This window comes from Gymnodraco acuticeps, unplaced genomic scaffold (genome assembly GCF_902827175.1).
Source record: "Gymnodraco acuticeps unplaced genomic scaffold, fGymAcu1.1, whole genome shotgun sequence".
Lineage (NCBI taxonomy): Eukaryota > Metazoa > Chordata > Actinopteri > Perciformes > Bathydraconidae > Gymnodraco > Gymnodraco acuticeps.
The window spans coordinates 580,831-597,461 of NW_022989799.1; the positions used below are offsets into that span (position 1 = coordinate 580,831).

The 16,631-nt window shown below is 47.9% G+C and overlaps 1 protein-coding gene across 1 annotated transcript in view; it reads left to right on the forward strand.

Moving 5' to 3' along the window:
* rasgrp3 (RAS guanyl releasing protein 3 (calcium and DAG-regulated)) overlaps nucleotides 1-16,631 on the forward strand; it is a gene marked incomplete in the record, with an annotated part of 91,711 nt that overhangs the window by 52,979 nt on the left and 22,101 nt on the right. Inside the window, 4 exon segments of the mRNA XM_034223148.1 lie at nucleotides 4,676-4,954; nucleotides 5,688-5,768; nucleotides 7,040-7,153; nucleotides 7,255-7,370. Coding sequence (XP_034079039.1) covers nucleotides 4,676-4,954; nucleotides 5,688-5,768; nucleotides 7,040-7,153; nucleotides 7,255-7,370 — 590 coding nt within the window.

Consider the following 16,631-nt stretch of genomic DNA (forward strand, 5'->3'; position numbering starts at 1 on the left):
CTCGTCGATGCGGGGGAGGGGGTATGAATCCTTCTTGGTGACCCCGTTCACCGGCCTGTAGTCTGAGCACAGACACCAGCCACCTGTCTTCTTTGGGATCATGACTACAGGTGCTGCCCCACGGGCTGTCGGAGGGCTCTATGATGTCTGCCTGCAGCAATGTGCAGCATGCTCTGCACTGCTTCGTCACAAGCCTGCTGACGGGCCAGGGGAAGTCGGCGAGGACGACACTTGACAGGGCGCGAGTCCCCTGTATCAATCTCGTGATCTACCAGATGAGTTCGGCCCACCTCCTCCTCACTCATGGCGAAACTGCCCTGGAACTCTAGCAGCAGCTGCCAAAATTGCTCCTGCTGCTCGGGATTAAGGCCGCCACAGTTCTTCCTCCACACCTCCAATATTCCAGTCTGGGGTAACTGGGGGGGGCTGGGACTGGGTGGCACAGGCCGGAGGTGACAGGTGCGGAGTTGCCCTGAGTGGGTGTCACCGGGGATAAAGGCAAGGAGGAAGGATTGTTTACAGTTTCTAGGGTACTCACTGGGTGCGTAGGGGTCTCCCAGAAGGTTCAGCAAGGGTGTGTATACGGGTAATAGTGATCACAGGCCCCCCCGTGGAAACTCACTGTGCCTGCTTGAAGATCCAGGTGGCAACCAGTCGCCCTCAAAAAGTCCAAACCCAGAATACACGGGTCCTGCACTTCTGCTATCCACACCGGATGCTGCACTTTAACTCCCCCCACCAACACAGTCAGCATGCCTTTTCCTTTCATAGGTGCCAGCTCTCCCGTGACTGTGAGTAGACGCACCGCTGTCGGTTCAAATTGAGTCCCACTGGGCAACACATCTGCTCTCACCAGGGTTACTGTCAAGCCTGTGTCCACCAGTGCAGTGCAGGGCACCCCTTCCACAGTGACAGGGACTTAACAGGAATCCCAACCACCAACACGGCCCACCGCGACGACAGGCTCCAAGCATGTGCTGTCATCTTTTTCAGGAGGGAGTAGAGTCTGGCTCCCCCGGCTGTGCTGTCGGGCTCCTTCCTCAGATGTGTTGGTGGCAATAAGGCTGTGGTTTGGTTTTTTGGGCCTGGCTCCGCATCTTCCCCTTCATGCGGGCTGCGCGTCGTTTCCCTGGGCCCGGTGTGCCTTGGGCAGTCTCTGGCCAAATGTCCTGGCTGACCACACCCCCAGCAGACCCTGGTACTTGGCCTGCGTTGCACAGCCGGTGGACCCACCCCTTCGCTGCTCCTAGCAGCTACACTCCACACATTCTCTCTCTCCACAGCCATCTCCAAGGCCGCCTGCAAGGACTGTGGATGCTGCAGCTGTACCTCGACCCTCAAGTCAGCAGGGAGCAGGGCCCTGATGAATTGATCCCACGCCAGCTCACTCTGCACTCCGGGTGTGCATACGCCTACCACGTCAGGCTTTCCGAGTCGTTAGCAAGCAGTAGCAGGCATGATAGAGCCTCTTCTGTAGGCACAAAGCTAACTGTAGCGCTTTAGTCTCTATTGACCACCCCCCTGCATGTGCTAGCAGTTCAAATTGGGCATCGAAAGCCCCCCAGTCCGACCTACCCGAGTGTAGATTAAACGTCTGTGTAGCAATGCAGTGGGAGTCACCGACTCAGGAAGGAGACACGGTGGAGCAAGAGCTTTGATGTCAAACACTGATGATTTATTTGGAGTTTCGGCCGGAGAGTTCACATCACAAATCACAGCAGTCACGGTGAGACTGCATGGGTGGGTTGCCACGTCAATTCTGGAGCGCCTCTCTCTTGTTAGCCCATTTAACTGGTTTCACAGAGAGTAATCAACATATTTTGATAAGATAGCTTTAGACAGTTGGGCACACTGAGTCACTTGCGTCCGTCACTTATGGCCTCGAAGATGTCATACCTTGGAGTCCATAAGCAACAAAGAAGGAAGTGTCTCAGTGCACCCACAACAACAGACCATCTGTGACCTAGTGTTGACCGGTCACAGAATGGGAACAATAACATTATGGCTCAAGCAGCCTATGTCCTTAAAGGAGATAAACAGACGTCAGGGTTGGTCCTGTACGTCATATCTAGGAGTCTAGGACAATTATTTCCCTAACACCGAGTACTTTGGTGTTTTCACGGACACGGCTGCTACTGGTAGCTGGGCGCCGCCATTGTTGTTTACATCCAGATGGGCGCCGCCATTGTTGTTTTCATCCCGAATGTTAATGGCGCGAAACGCTGCTGAGGACGGAGTCATCCCCGCGTCTCTAGCCATCCTCACCGCCGACTCTCTCAGGCGCTCTCTCGCCTCCCGTGCACTCTTGAACTCCGTACTCATGTCCTTCGACCACCCGCATGCTCCATCTTCCTCTCCGTCACTCTTTTCTTGCTTCACTCCCATCCTCCCAAACTCATTCATCTCCGCTAGCTCACTGGCTATAACTCCGTGACGCAGTTACGAGCTCCCGTCAGGATAGACGTCCTTCGTTCGAAAAAGTCACTTCTGACACCAATGTAACGCTCCACAATAGGAGTCGGAAACAGGCCTCAAGTTATTAGGTTTAATAGCTCCTTTGGTAGCATACAAATACAGGTTCATAGGTCACAGGTTACAGGTCGCAGGTTCAACGTGAATCTAGTACTCCACTCACTAACTCACACACGACACAGCAGGGTCAACGTCACACACTCGCCAGCCCTCCCCCTCTGCTCCCCCAACCCGCACACCGACCAGCATTACTGTGCAGCTCTGTGATTGGCAGAGAGACGAGGGATGCTTGAGTGACCCACACAGCACCCTATACAGGGTCGCTACAATATTTACTAAACTAAAGCAATAAAGAGAGTAATGTAGGCCTGAGGAGTCGAGGAGGGGAAATTAGAGAAATTAGAAACCTTCAGAGTGTCCGGGATCTCCTCAGCAGGTCCTTCCAGAGTCTATGGCCCTTTCTCATTTCACTAATTTCCCCTCCTCAAATCCTCGGTCCTCCGGTAGTGACCCGGAAATGGATTTCAGCGCGCCATGTTGAAGGACATCTCATTTCTCTAAATGCACTTCGAGGACCGAGCATCGAGCATCGAGGAGGCTCTCTGGAGGAGCTCTAACCGAGGATACACTGATGGGTCCTCCGCGGATCCTCCACGGATGTATTTCCGGCAGCAGTGATGTTTAAAAGAGGTGTGACGCACGGCCGGAGTTATCTCAGCCAATGACAGCTCTGCATGCATCGAGGATACACTGGGTTGCCTCATCTTGCGGAGGGTGCCTCAACTGAGCCGAAAATGCGGCGCAATTAGTGTGGCGCGGCACAGTTTCGCCGCTGTGAAGCTCCAAAGCTCTCATCATATAACTTTGCGTGGGGCCTCATGTTGGCCAGGGACGGCCCTGGGTGCGTGTGGTACAGTGTGTGTGTGTGTGTGTGTGTGTGTGTGTGTGTGTGTGTGTGTGTGTGTGTGTGTGTGTGGTGTGTGTGTGTGTGTGTGTGTGTGTGTGTGTGTGTGTGTGTGTGTGTGTGTGTGTGTGTGTATATGTGTGTGTGTGTGTGTGCGTAGATGCGGCGGACTCAGTTGGATTGGTGTCCTATGCTTACTTTTAATACTTGTAAATAAAACTTTTGGCCCGTAATTTCATTTCCTCATTGTGGCGACGATAAGTCTGATAGGGTTACGTTATTATGAGAGTGCTCTCATACCTGTTTGAATCTGAAATTGTATATTATATAAATATATATATAAATATATATATGTGTGTGTGTGTGTGTGTGTGTGTGTGTATGTCCGCATCTATAGCCTGTTATTGTCTCATTATACTGCACTGTGAATGAATCAAAGTAAATATATAAGTGGTCATGAACACATCTGTCCATCAGACAGAGGGCTGCTGTGCCTCCTGTCATCATTAATGGACGTCTCTTTAAAATGACCGCTCAGAGGAGAGGAGTTCTCATTTCTCTAACCGCCTGCTGCTTCCCCTCCTCTCTCCTCGGTTCCCCTCCTCAGTCCTCCGCTCGCATCTCCTGTGGTCGGGACTAAGACACGAGGATAGGAGTCAAGGAGGGGAGTTAGAGAAATGAAAAAGAGTGGAGAGGCTCTGCCTTGTGATTTAATCTGAACCATGGAAGGACCAGGAGCAAAGCTTCTGAGAATCTCAGCATGCGAGGGAACATAACGCAATAAAAAGATCAAGCAAGTCCGCTCTGGACTTTAAGATTAATCAATAAAAAATGTAAATCCATTCTAAAGCAACAGGTAGCCAGGATCGGTGTGATGTGGTCGTTCAAGTTGCGTTGATCATGTAATTAGTTAAAACAATTATGTAGCCTAAATGATGAACTTGGATGAAAGATAAAGGCATGTTATCTATGAAGCAACAGTCTTCACAGGTAGATAGTCAGCCACATCGAAACACAGAGGCTGCCTCCAGGCAGGTATACTAGTGAATCCTCAAACTATTCTGAAAGAAATATGCTGCAGTAAGCACAAAAATCCACACAATGTTTTTAACAGAATGTTGACACAAGGTGACAGAAGGATTTGCATGACTAATCCCATTACCTTTTACCTTCATTGATCTATAAAATATGTAATCCTTAAAAAAGCTGATATTTGATCAGCTGTGGCTGTGGTCCAGTATGCATGTTCCATAAATTGCCACAACACTTACTTTGTTATTTGATCGTTACATAAACCAGATGTGGAGCGAAATGACAGAGCTGGTGTCCTCCAACAACAACTACTCCTGCTACCGGAAGGCCTTCAGTGAGTGCCAGGGCTTTAAGACCCCCATCCTGGGGGTGCACCTGAAGGACCTGATCGCAGTGCATGTGGTCTTCCCTGACTGGGGGCATGACAGCAATGAGGTGAACCTGGTGAAGATGCATCAGCTCTACATGACCTTCAACGAGTTGGTGTCCTTGCAGACTGCGGTGGCCCAAGTGGAGCCCAACATGGACCTGATCTACCTGCTGACGGTGAGGGCCCCCCTCCACACATAGAACCTCAGGGGAAGCATTTAATGCTGGCAAAATATGTGTGCATATATAAGGAATTGGCCAAATATCAAATTTACAACAGAAAAAAATATGTATCTCTGTCTTTCTCTTTTGTTTCTGTTTCAATTCAACATCAATCATATTCAGCACAGCTTCTTCTGAGAGGAAGAGGAGTAAATAGAGTAAGAAGGATTTAAAAACTGTTGTCAAGCATTTTTGTAGCAAAACATATTAATCAGAATAGTTTTGTTGGTCAAAATATAAAAGCATTAGCCTGGGTGTAGGACGGAAATGTATTTCGTCTTTTTTGTAACTTGCATAAAACTAATATAAGCCCCCAAAAATAGATGGGTTTAACACCACAGGACAAACCAGAAAAATATATGTTTGACATCGGCCCCTGATCTGATTTCTCGGACCAAAACTAGTTTAAAGCTGCCACTCGCTTTTTCTACCTGACACCCAGGACCTGTCACTGCGCTCCAGATCACAAAACATATCCAAATCTACTGTGAAGTGCTCTGTGTATTGGATCTAATAATGGAGAAGCACCACATCAGTGTAATCCAAGAAAAAAAAAATCAGTGCTATATATTTCCAACAGTGTGATTAATCAATATGTAATAGTCTATACATTAAACTAAAGCTTACTGTGTTATACTCAATTGTTTATAGATTAAACTAATGATATCCAAAACCCTTTTGTTTTCAGCTTTCTTTAGACCTTTATTACACCGAAGATGAGATTTATGAGTTGTCATTACTAAGGGAACCACGTAACCACAAATCATTGGTGAGTTTCAAATCGAATGTATTTTGTGTTCAGCTTTGTCCACACTGTGTGCATGCTGGATACACTTTATAGGTATGCTAAAATATTCAGGATTTGCACTGTTTGACAACTTATAATTGTTCATACCTGTCAAAAGTTTGGACACACCTTCAAATTCGAAGTTTTTTATTTAATTTTTAATTTGTATACTTTGTATTAATACTTAAGACATCAAAATTATGAAAGAACACATATGGAATTATCTAGTTAACCAAAAAGGTGTTGAAAAACCCAGAATATGATTTATATTTTAGATTCTTCAAAGTAGCCCCCTTTTGCCTTGATGACAGCTTTGCACACTCTTGGCTTCTCTCAGTCAGCTTCATGAGGTCGTCACCTGGAATGGTTTTCAATGAACACGTGTGCCTTGTCAAGAGTCCATTAGTGGAATGACTTGCCTTCTTAATGTGTCTGGTGACACTGTTGGTGATTTATTCAAAATGCAAGGCACACTTTACCAGCATGGCTACCACAACATTCTGCAGTAGCCATCTAAATATAAATCATATTCTGGATTTCTTTAACACTTTTTTGTTTACTAGATAATTCCATATGTGTTCTTTTATAGTTTTGATGTCTTCAGTATAAATCTACAATATAGACAACATTTAAATAAATAAAAAACTTCTAATGAACACACAGAAGGTGTGTCCAAACTTTTGACTGGTAGTGTATTTGTATTATTTGTCATTTGTTACCCCTTTGGAACTATATAGTGGTGCAGGAACTAAAAACCTGTATTTGAATTAGCATTTTACCATTTCATGTTCCTTTGTCTCAAATTCAATAATTTTTCGAATGCGTTTTTGGTTGTTAGCCTGGAATAAGGTTTGTGGTTAACACAAGCTGAAGAGAGTTTCCCGTTTTGTTCTACAACATAAAATAAATCAGTAAATATCCCACTGGTGAAGCTGGCGTCTAAACGTCATCATGTCGAAAATGAACCAGCTTAGCGATGGTGAAGTGAATTTAAGTGACCGTGAGTAGTTTGTTTACAAATAAACCTTAGCTTTTTACTTCTCCTATTTGCATTCAGAAATTGGTGTTAATATGTGGAGATTATATCCCAGAGAGTTTATTTACTACAATAATCCAAATGAAAAAAACTTGTATTCTTGTCGAGGGAGCCATGGCAATGCTACCACTCTATTAGGAGAATTGGAAATCTAGGTGTGCAACAGATTATTTGCTGAATTTATTCCTGTGTCCGTGTACCTTGTCCTTCCTCACAGCCTACCTCTCCAACAACTCCCAACAAGCCCCTGGTCCCTCTGGACTGGGCCTCCGGGGTCCCCACCAAACCGGACCCCTCTGTAGTCAACAAACACATCAGGAAGGTGGTGGATGTGAGTGGACGACACACCTCTTCAAATTATACCTACAGAATGCATTGATTGGAAAGATGTAGAGATGTGTGTTTTAATTTATTTTTCTCGTCATTGGGAAGTCTGTGTTCAGGAATTATGACCATGACCATGATGGCTATATCTCTCAAGAGGACTTTGAGAGCATTGCTGCTAATTTCCCCTTCCTGGACTCCTTCTGCGTTCTGGACAAAGATCAGTGAGTGTACATGTTCAAATAATTCACTTCAGTATTAACTACACTTTTAACTGTAGTTTTAGTCCATTGCAGTTGTCACGATTCTTATGTCATGTCACGGTTTTAGTTTGGTGTGTCTGGTAATGGGTGTTTTGCTGTTCTATTTCGTATATGGCTTCGCCCTCTAAGGCTATCGCTATTGGGTTTACCCTTCTGCGCCCCCGCGCAGTACTGAAAACACTTGTAGTCCACGCCCACCCGCTAGGTGGGCCCCACCCTCGGGCCTCCTTCCAGTATAAATAGGGAGGTTGCCCGGCGATCTGCTCCCTCTTTTCTTAAGCAACCAGCAGTATACTGAAGCACGAGAAAAGCAACATCATGAGCAATAAAGAGTGTGTCCGTATGTGCCCTTCGTGCAATACGGGCTACATTATGAGCTACGATTTGCATCCAATATGCGCAGCCTGTCTGGGGCCAGAGCACGCGGACGCGGCTCTCAGCCAGCAGGTCGCATGTCCTCACTATGTGCGTCTTCCTTCATCCGACAGGAAGCGAAGGGCGGACGCTCTAGCTGCTGCGGGTGAGGAAGACGTCTGGGGTGGGCAGGAGCCCATCCAGAACACACCACCGTCGCTGTGCGCAGCCGTGGCGGTGTCCCAGGCGAGGACAGCCAGCGGTGAAGCAGCAGTGATACCAGCGGCAGCAGCAGCAGCGTCCGGCAGCGGCGGCCGGGGCACCGGGGGAGTGTGAGGAAAATAAAAAGAAGCTTATTTTCCAACATGTTGGCTGAGTCATCGGTTTCAAATGTGTTTCACATATCCCCCACGCTGGGTAAACCAGCTGCCTATGACCTATCGGTTAATAGCCAGCAGGATTCGTTACAAAAGCCTGCGCATTTTAATCTATCGATTAATAAGCTGCGGAGCACAGTAACTACACCAGCTGCCTTCAATCTGGTGATTAGTAGGCAGCATGGTTCGCTGCAGGGTTCTGGTGGTTATAACTTTCGGTTATTAAACCACAGACCTCGCGGCATTCCTCTATCCGAGATACGCCACCTACACACGGTGATTAAGCCCATGAGCGCCGTGGTAACGCCTCATGGGGTTATCACTGCACACACCTCCACCCATCCTCTGAGCGTGTACGCGCATCATGATGAGAGGCGGAGTGAATGCAACGTGTGAAGGCCTCCTCACAGCCTTTTCGCTAGGCCCACCTTGGGTTGCCTCGCGGGGCCTCCACCCCCCCCCACCAGGAGAGGGGGGGTACAAAAAGGGAGTGAGGTACTCCTGTTCGGCGTCTGCTCCATGAGAGCCGCCGAGGAGACAGAGCGGCCTTGACGGTTTGGGAGGGAGTGTGAGGAAAATAAAAAGAAGCTTATTTTCCAACATGTTGGCTGAGTCATCAGTTTCAAATGTGTTTCACATATCCCCCACTCTGGGTAAACCAGCTGCCTATGACCTATCGGTTAATAGCCAGCAGGATTCGTTACAAAAGCCTGCGCATTTTAATCTATCGATTAATAAGCTGCGGAGCACAGTAACTACACCAGCTGCCTTCAATCTGGTGATTAGTAGGCAGCATGGTCCGCTGCAGGGTTCTAGTGGTTATAACTTTCGGTTATTAAACCACAGACCTCGTGGCATTCCTCTATCCGAGATACGCCACCTACGCACGGTGACAATAAGCCCATGAGCGCCGTGGTAACGCCTCATGTTATCACTGCACACACCTCCACCCATCCTCTGAGCGTGTACGCGCATCATGATGAGAGGCGGAGTGAATGCAACGTGTGGAGGCCTCCTCACAGCCTTTTTGCTAGGCCCACCTTGGGTTACCTCACGGGGCCTCCGCCCCCCCACCAGGAGAGGGGGGGTAAAAGGGAGTGAGGTACTCCCGTTCGGCGTCTGCTCCATGAGAGCCGCCGAGGAAGCGGAGCGGCCTTGACGGTGGGGAGGAAGTGTGAGGAAAATAAAAGAAGATTATTTCCCAACATGTTGGCTGAGTCATCAGTTTCAAATGTGTTTCACATATCCCCCACTCTGGCCGGTGAGCCAGCTGCCATGACCTATCGGTTAATAGCCAGCCGGGTTCGGTACAAAAGCCTGCGCTATTTAATCTATCGATTAATAAGCTGCGGAGCACAGTAATTACACCAGCTGCCTTCAATCTGGTGATTAGTAGGCAGCATGGTTCGCTGCAGGGATCTGATGGTTATGACTCTTCAGTTATTAAACCACAGACCTCGCGGCATTCTTCTGTCCGAGATACGCCACCTATACACGGTCATAATGAGCCCATGAGCGCTGTGGTAACGCCTCATGTGGATATTACTGCACACACCTCCACCCATCCTCTGAGCGTGTACACGCCTCATGATGCGAGGCGGAGTGATACGCAGCGTGTGGAGGCCTCCGCACAGCCCTTTCGCTCTAGGCCCACCTTGGGTTGCCTCACGGGCAGCGGCGGCGAGGGCTCTGGCGTGGCTCGTCGTCATGACAACCACAACACATCTCGAGCATGCGCGCCCGCTGTCAGAGTGTTTCTCGGCGTGGCAGCGCATGTGTTTGATGGACAGATGGATGAACAGGCTGATCAGCAGAGGGTACACCCTGCAGTTCGCCTCCCCCCCCCACAGTTCAACGGGATACAGGTGACATGCCTAACATCCCGTGAACAGTGTATTGCGCTCCAAGCAGAGCTACGGGAACTCCTGTTGAAAGAGGCTATTTCCAGGGTTCCCCAGGAGGAAGAAAATCAGGGGTATTACTCCCGCTATTTTCTTATCCCGAAAAAGACAGGGGGAATGAGACCCATCCTCGACCTGTTTCACATGCTGACGGTCAAAAAGGTGCTAGAGTGTGTTCACCAGGGAGATTGGTTCACCTCTATAGACCTAAAGGATGCATACTTCCATGTACCCATCATTCCGCAACACAGGAAATTCCTGCAGTTTTCATTCCAGGGAATAGCGTACCAGTACAACCGTCTGCCGTTCGGCTATTCCCTGGCTCCTCGTACTTTTTCAAAGTGTGTAGAGACGGCGTTGCAGCCGCTACACAGAGGAGGGATGAGAGTACTATTTTTACCTGGACGCAGTGCTTGAATTGGAATGAAAAAGGTGCCAGTACTCTAAAATCAGCAACTTTTTCAAGTCAATTTTATATATACAGCCCACAAACAAGAATTTGGCTACTATAATGCTGGTGGGTTTGTCTCTTTACTACTGTATATTTTAGAAAGGTTCACTGTTCTTAACATTTTTTATGATAGGCAGCGGATATGGCTAAAGCTCAGTAAGGTCAATATTAACTGAAAATATAGCAATCAAAGTCTAGATCTTCTGCTGAAGACACATGAAGCAGAGACCTTTCAGGTGAGAGCCCCTCTGGTGGTGTTCAACATTAATGACAAGGAAACAAAGCTCTGGTCAGAAGCATTTTTTATAAAAAGCTTTAACAAAATTAAGTATTTCTGTACATTTTGAATGCAATCTAACTTTCCAACTCAGAAAACGAAAAACGAAAAAGTGCCAAAAGTCTTCTCACATGGCTGAGCTGCTTTGCAATATACTTCACCACTGAAGAATACAAATATGTATAAAGTAAACTATGATGCAATCTAACTTTCCAACTCAGAAAAATGATAAAGAGCATGAACAAAGAACATGTAAAAACAAATGCAAAATTTGCACAATCTAAAATGAGAAACTGTAACTGCAAGTAACAAAGTCTGAGCCATGGTAAAGAGTTACATTGAACACCAAGCTGATCAGATAACTCCCTGGTTGGTCTGAAGTCCTTCTATCTCCAGGATCTGTACAAATCGGCACATTATGCCAAAAGTCTTCTCACTGGGTGAGCTGCTTTGCAATATACATTGTTAGAAAAGGCTCCAGAAGGCCTTGGGGACATCAGTATCAGGGGCTGGAGCTGGACAGGCTCTTTCATCAGCACTTCTCCTTCCCTTTGCCAGCCAGGACCTCACATACTGTTCCGGATTGAACTGTCCTAGTGATGGTCCATTACATTTAATGAAAACCAGGCTGGACAGTCGGCTGACAGAGAGAGCATTCCTTTTTGCAGTAAGGATATCGTTCATGCAGCTGAATGCCCGCTCACACTCACTAGTGGAGACAGCGATGGTTCGGACTGCTTTCAGTAGAGGCTCCATGGCAGCAGGTGTACGGGATGCCCTGGTTTCCTTGTATTCGCGAAAGCCCTGAACAGTCTCTCTTCTGTCCACTTTCAGCACTTCGCACAAACGTAGCACCTCTACGTCCCCATACTGTACGTCTAACTCCTCTTCAGGCCAACTTCCAGGATGGATAACTTTCATGTCCTGGATTAGCTGATTGTCCCGGGCCTCCCGGCCATGTAATGGGATTTCTCTTGTGCTGACATGAGAGGAGGTTGTGGAAGTCATTCTGTGTCTCAGATTCTCTACCATACTGCGGAAAAACTGACCTGCATGAATCTGTACAAGCCTGCCATTCTCACGCAGGGCAACACCCTTGAAGGACTTCTCAGCTAGAGCTGTATGAACTGTAGTCATGTGTGGGCCAGGCATGGTGACCATGGATTCAAAAACTCGTATTTCTCGAGTTAAGAGCCTATCTGCTGTAGGCAGTGTCATCTCTCTTTTTTGGAGTTGCCGAGAGAGGTCGCTGAGCTCTGTGAGCGCATCGTACATCAGTCCCAGATTGCTGACAAACGTTGCAGATGTGAGCACATCATCCAGGCCCTTGTACTTTGCTCTGTCTCTGGAATCCCTGCTCGTGTCGTTTGCAGCATTTGTGAAGTGATCATGAAGCACTCGGTAGTTTTCCCAGACTGCTCTGACGCTCCTTTCACTTGAAGCCACCCAGCGGATGGACAAAACACGCCCTATCACCAGGAGACGCTGTCCGACTGCTTGCGCACACTGCGCTAACTGCCTCTGATTTTTGGGGGAGGCATGGAACAAGGAATAGAGTTTGTCAAAAAAGATCTGGAAATGATTGAGCCCTGAGACCTCCTTGACCACATCCCCAACTGCCAGCTCGAGACGATGATTGGAGCAGTGCCACACAAACAGGCTTGGGAATTTACTACACAACTGGGTAGCAACGCCTGTTCTCTTCCCTAGCATGACTGAAGCCCCATCACATGCAAAAGAAACGAAACACTGACCTAAAAAGTCCTCGTTAAAATCTCTTCCAAGACACTCCATTAACGCCTTTGTGATGTCATCAGCCGTTGTTCCATCCAACTCGATCAGCTCCCAAAAAAACGTTTCGGGCTCAGCATCAGCTAATGCTGAGCGTAGACACACAACAAGCACCGTTTTACCACTAATAGTGGTAGATTCATCGACCAAAACACAGAGTTTTCTTTGGTTTTCTGTAATGTCTTTTGCCATTTTTTTCTTCAGCTCATGAGCTATGTGGTCGATGATTTCGCCACAGGTTTTATTGGAGTGCAAAACCCTGCCCACGTTCAGCCCATTCAGTTTCTGTACATTCAAATCAATTGGCATGTCTGTGAATGGCCGGCTATGTTTGCCAATTTTATATGCCGTTCGAAAAACTCTGATAGTGGTGTCTAATTCAGATTTATGCATAGACTGCACTTGATGTTGAATAGTTTCACGTGAAGCAGATGTAAGGATGTCAGCAGCTTTTACATGGGCTTGTGATTCTTTATGTTCTTTGATTTTTTTTTCTCAGGCTAGCTTGTTGTTTGCCCTTGTCAACACCGAAATGAGACACTGCACACTCACCCCATTCAGTTGACAGTTTCAGTCCTTGTCCAGTGTGTATTCCCAAAGATTTGACATCTCTGCATATCCGACATCCTAGCTTCTTATCTTTAAGAAGGAGCCATGCATTGGTCTTGCAAAAATATTGCACCTGGTCCGTTGTCCAGCAGTCAGGTGCATCGCTTTGCCCGGTGTTGGTGGTGGCAGTTGCGCCAGCAGCAGCTAACGTTAGAGGCTCTGGAGGAGGCGGCGGAGCTAGTGCTAATGCTAATACACTAGAACTTGGAGCAGGAGGATCAACCAAAGAAAGCTCCCCATCAGACACAATTTCCAACACAGGCACAGCATTCTCTGTATTTGAAGTTTCTTCCGGCGACAACCGCTGTCTTTTTGCACTTTTATTAATCCACGCTAACATTTTAGAAATGCTAATTTGTGACGTGACTTGCTTTCCTTCTCTCGGGGGCGTGCCTGCTCTGTTCTATCACTCTACATAGCCACCCACTGGGTGGGAGTTGCACTGCATAAACACAACACACGTGCATCTAGGTATGTAAATTGTAAAGCATTAAAACATGGTTTTACTAACAGTTTTCAGTATGTTGTTACTTCGGCATTATTATTATTATTATTATTTTGAAACGTGTATTACTATTAAATCACGGTCAAATAGGTTAATTTTGACATAGTCGTTTCCACCACAGTATTTACATGGAGAAGATAAGCCCCGCCCCCTCTCCAGCACGTTCTGTTTGAATGACAGGAGTAAACAGCTGACAGCCACTGTGAAACTCCAGCGGTTAGAGCGATGAGAATGTCCGTTCGGCACCTCATGACGCATCTACTGAGTACCGGGCGGCTGTATATATATATATGGATGTATAATAAGAACGGCGGGAGAGTGTTGAGTACTGGCACGGTGCATGAGTACCGGACTACCGCCAGCATGCCGGTACTGAGCAAGAAGTGCCGGTACTCCATGGGTCAGAACCAGAAGTGCCGGTACTGCGTACCGGTGAGTACCGGCCCAATTCCAGCACTGCAGTGGAATTGAAAACTCAGCCAGCAGCAGAGCGCTCTCTGGCAGCGAGTGAGAAACTGACAGCTCTCCTCCGGCGTGTCACAAACCACACAGCCCTCTCCGTAACGCAGCTGCTCGGCATTAGCGTCAGCTGGTCACGGGGGGGATTCCCCTGGGTCTCCCCCACAGGGGGAGTCTCCAGAGGTGCTTCATTCACTGCAGAAGCCTGCTGTTTTAACCTATTGGTTTATAAACTGCAGAGCTCGAGGCATTCCTCTGTCCCAGATATGCCTCCTACACACGGTCATAATAAATCCACGAGCACTGTTATAACGCCTCGTGAGGACAGCATACACACACCTCTCATCCTCTGGGCGTGTACACGCCTCATGATGAGAGACAGAGTGGAATGCAGCGTGTGGAAACTCCCTCGCAGCTTTTTTGCTTCACCGGCTGCAGCGGCGAGGGCGTGGCACGTCACCATGACGACCATTACGGCACATCACAGAGAAGCCTCTCCCCCCAGCAGTTCCATGGGATGCAAGAGGTCGGAGGAAGAAGAAACATCTCATCTCCTCTGGCCGGGGCGCGCGCTGTCTGCTATGTAGCGCGCACGGCGGCATTGCGCCGTTCTCAGCGTCTGTTTGTGCATAACAGAGAGCGCTCGATCGGGCAACCTCTGTCTACACAACGGCTGTCACACTGGCTGTGTGAGGCTGTGTCACAGGCATATGTCTCCTCTGGGGTGGAGCCCCCGGAGAATATCAAAGCGCACTCAACCAGAGGAATTTCCTCCTCCTCGGTGTTGCGCGGAGGAATGTCAGTGGAAGATATTTGCACGGCTGCATCTTGGTCTTCCCCCTGTTCATTTATTCAATTTTATTGAGGGATGTCTCCCTTTCCTCTCTGACACGCCCTGTACTGGGTGTCCTGTCAGAGTGAGTGACGTCAGGGATCCAGCTGTGCGCCACTCTCCTGCCTCTCGGCACACAGAGAGCGGCCCTTTTTCCCCTCGTAGGAGAGGGACGTTCCCCTTCCTCTGACACACTTCGTAGGGAGTGCCTGGTCAGAGTGAGTGACGTCAGGGATCCAGCTGAGAGCTCTCCTACCTGGCTGACACGGAGAGAGCGGCTGTTCCCCCTCTATGATCGCAGGACAAGGTGGGACCTTCGTCTCTACTTTCTCACAGCGGTCGGTATGTATTGTTCCCAGCCTTCACCCCGTCAGGAAAACAGGTATGTTTGCTCCAGGGACGGGGATGTGCTATTACGCATGGCACAACAGGCAGGGGGGTGTTATTAAGCAGGTATGTCTGTGCTTCTAGTGCTGGACGGACCCAGTGGGGCGCAGACTACATTATGCTTCGCCCTTAACCCAATAGCGATAGCCTGGTAACCCAGCTTCTATGAGTATTGGCGCAGCCCTCTAAGCGCTGGGCCCCACTGGCTCTACGAATAGCTGAAGAAAAGTTATATTGTATGGGAGCAGATCGCCGGGCAACCTCCCTATTTATACCGGAAGGAGGCCCGAGGGTGGGGCCCACCTAGCGGGTGGGCGTGGACTACAAGTGTTTTCAGTACTGCGCGGGGGCGCAGAAGGGTAAACCCAATAGCGATAGCCTTAGAGGGCTGCGCCAATACTCATAGAAGCTGGGTTACAGTAGGTAACCTCAGTTCTGTTCTCCCTGTCATGTTTTCCTCCTTGTGTATTGTCTGGTCCTTCTCCCTGTGTTTTCCTCCCTGTCGTTAGTTTCCCTGGTTTCCCTGATTGTGTTCACCTGTTTCCCTTGTGTGTCTCCTGTGCTCACCAGCACCAGCCCCGCCCCTGATTGTCCCCACCTGTGTCTTGTTACACTGTGTTTAAATTCCCCTGTCTCCCAGTGTTCAGTGTCAGTTCGTCTTGTCTCTTGCTATCGTCAGGTCTATGCTCTCTTTGTGCTCTTGAAAAGTTGTGTTCCTCACTACGTGAGCGATTTCATTTTGTTCTCAATTTTTGGCATCTCAACCTGAGATTCGATAGTGACCTTTTTTTGTTCATCTTGCTTTTTTGGAAAAAATTAAGTATCTTAACAATACTTTACCTCTGTCTCCCGGGTCGTGCAATTGGGTCCTACATCCTGATTGTCTGAGTTTATAACAGCAGTCAAAGCATGCAACGCAGTTTAACCTATTTTCCCAGTGGATGCTGGGTAGTGTAGCTACTTTCCAAATAATGGAACATTTCTAGTTTCAAACTTGTTTTTAAAAAAACAGAAGTGATCTGCATCAAGAAAGCTGTTCCCCAGCCACAACCACTCTTTCTTATTGTGGTGTGATAACCTTCACCACATAACAATGAGTTCAGTGGCTTTAGAGTAGCTGTAGCTTACAGTGACTTTAAGATGAGCTCCTTCAGAATCAAATGTGTAAAAACTGGTATTGAAATTGCTTTAATATAGATTTTTTGTCTCATGTTAGATGGAAAGGAGGGAACACTCCTTTGCTCTGTAATTTTAGTTTAATCTCCTGGATAAATAATAT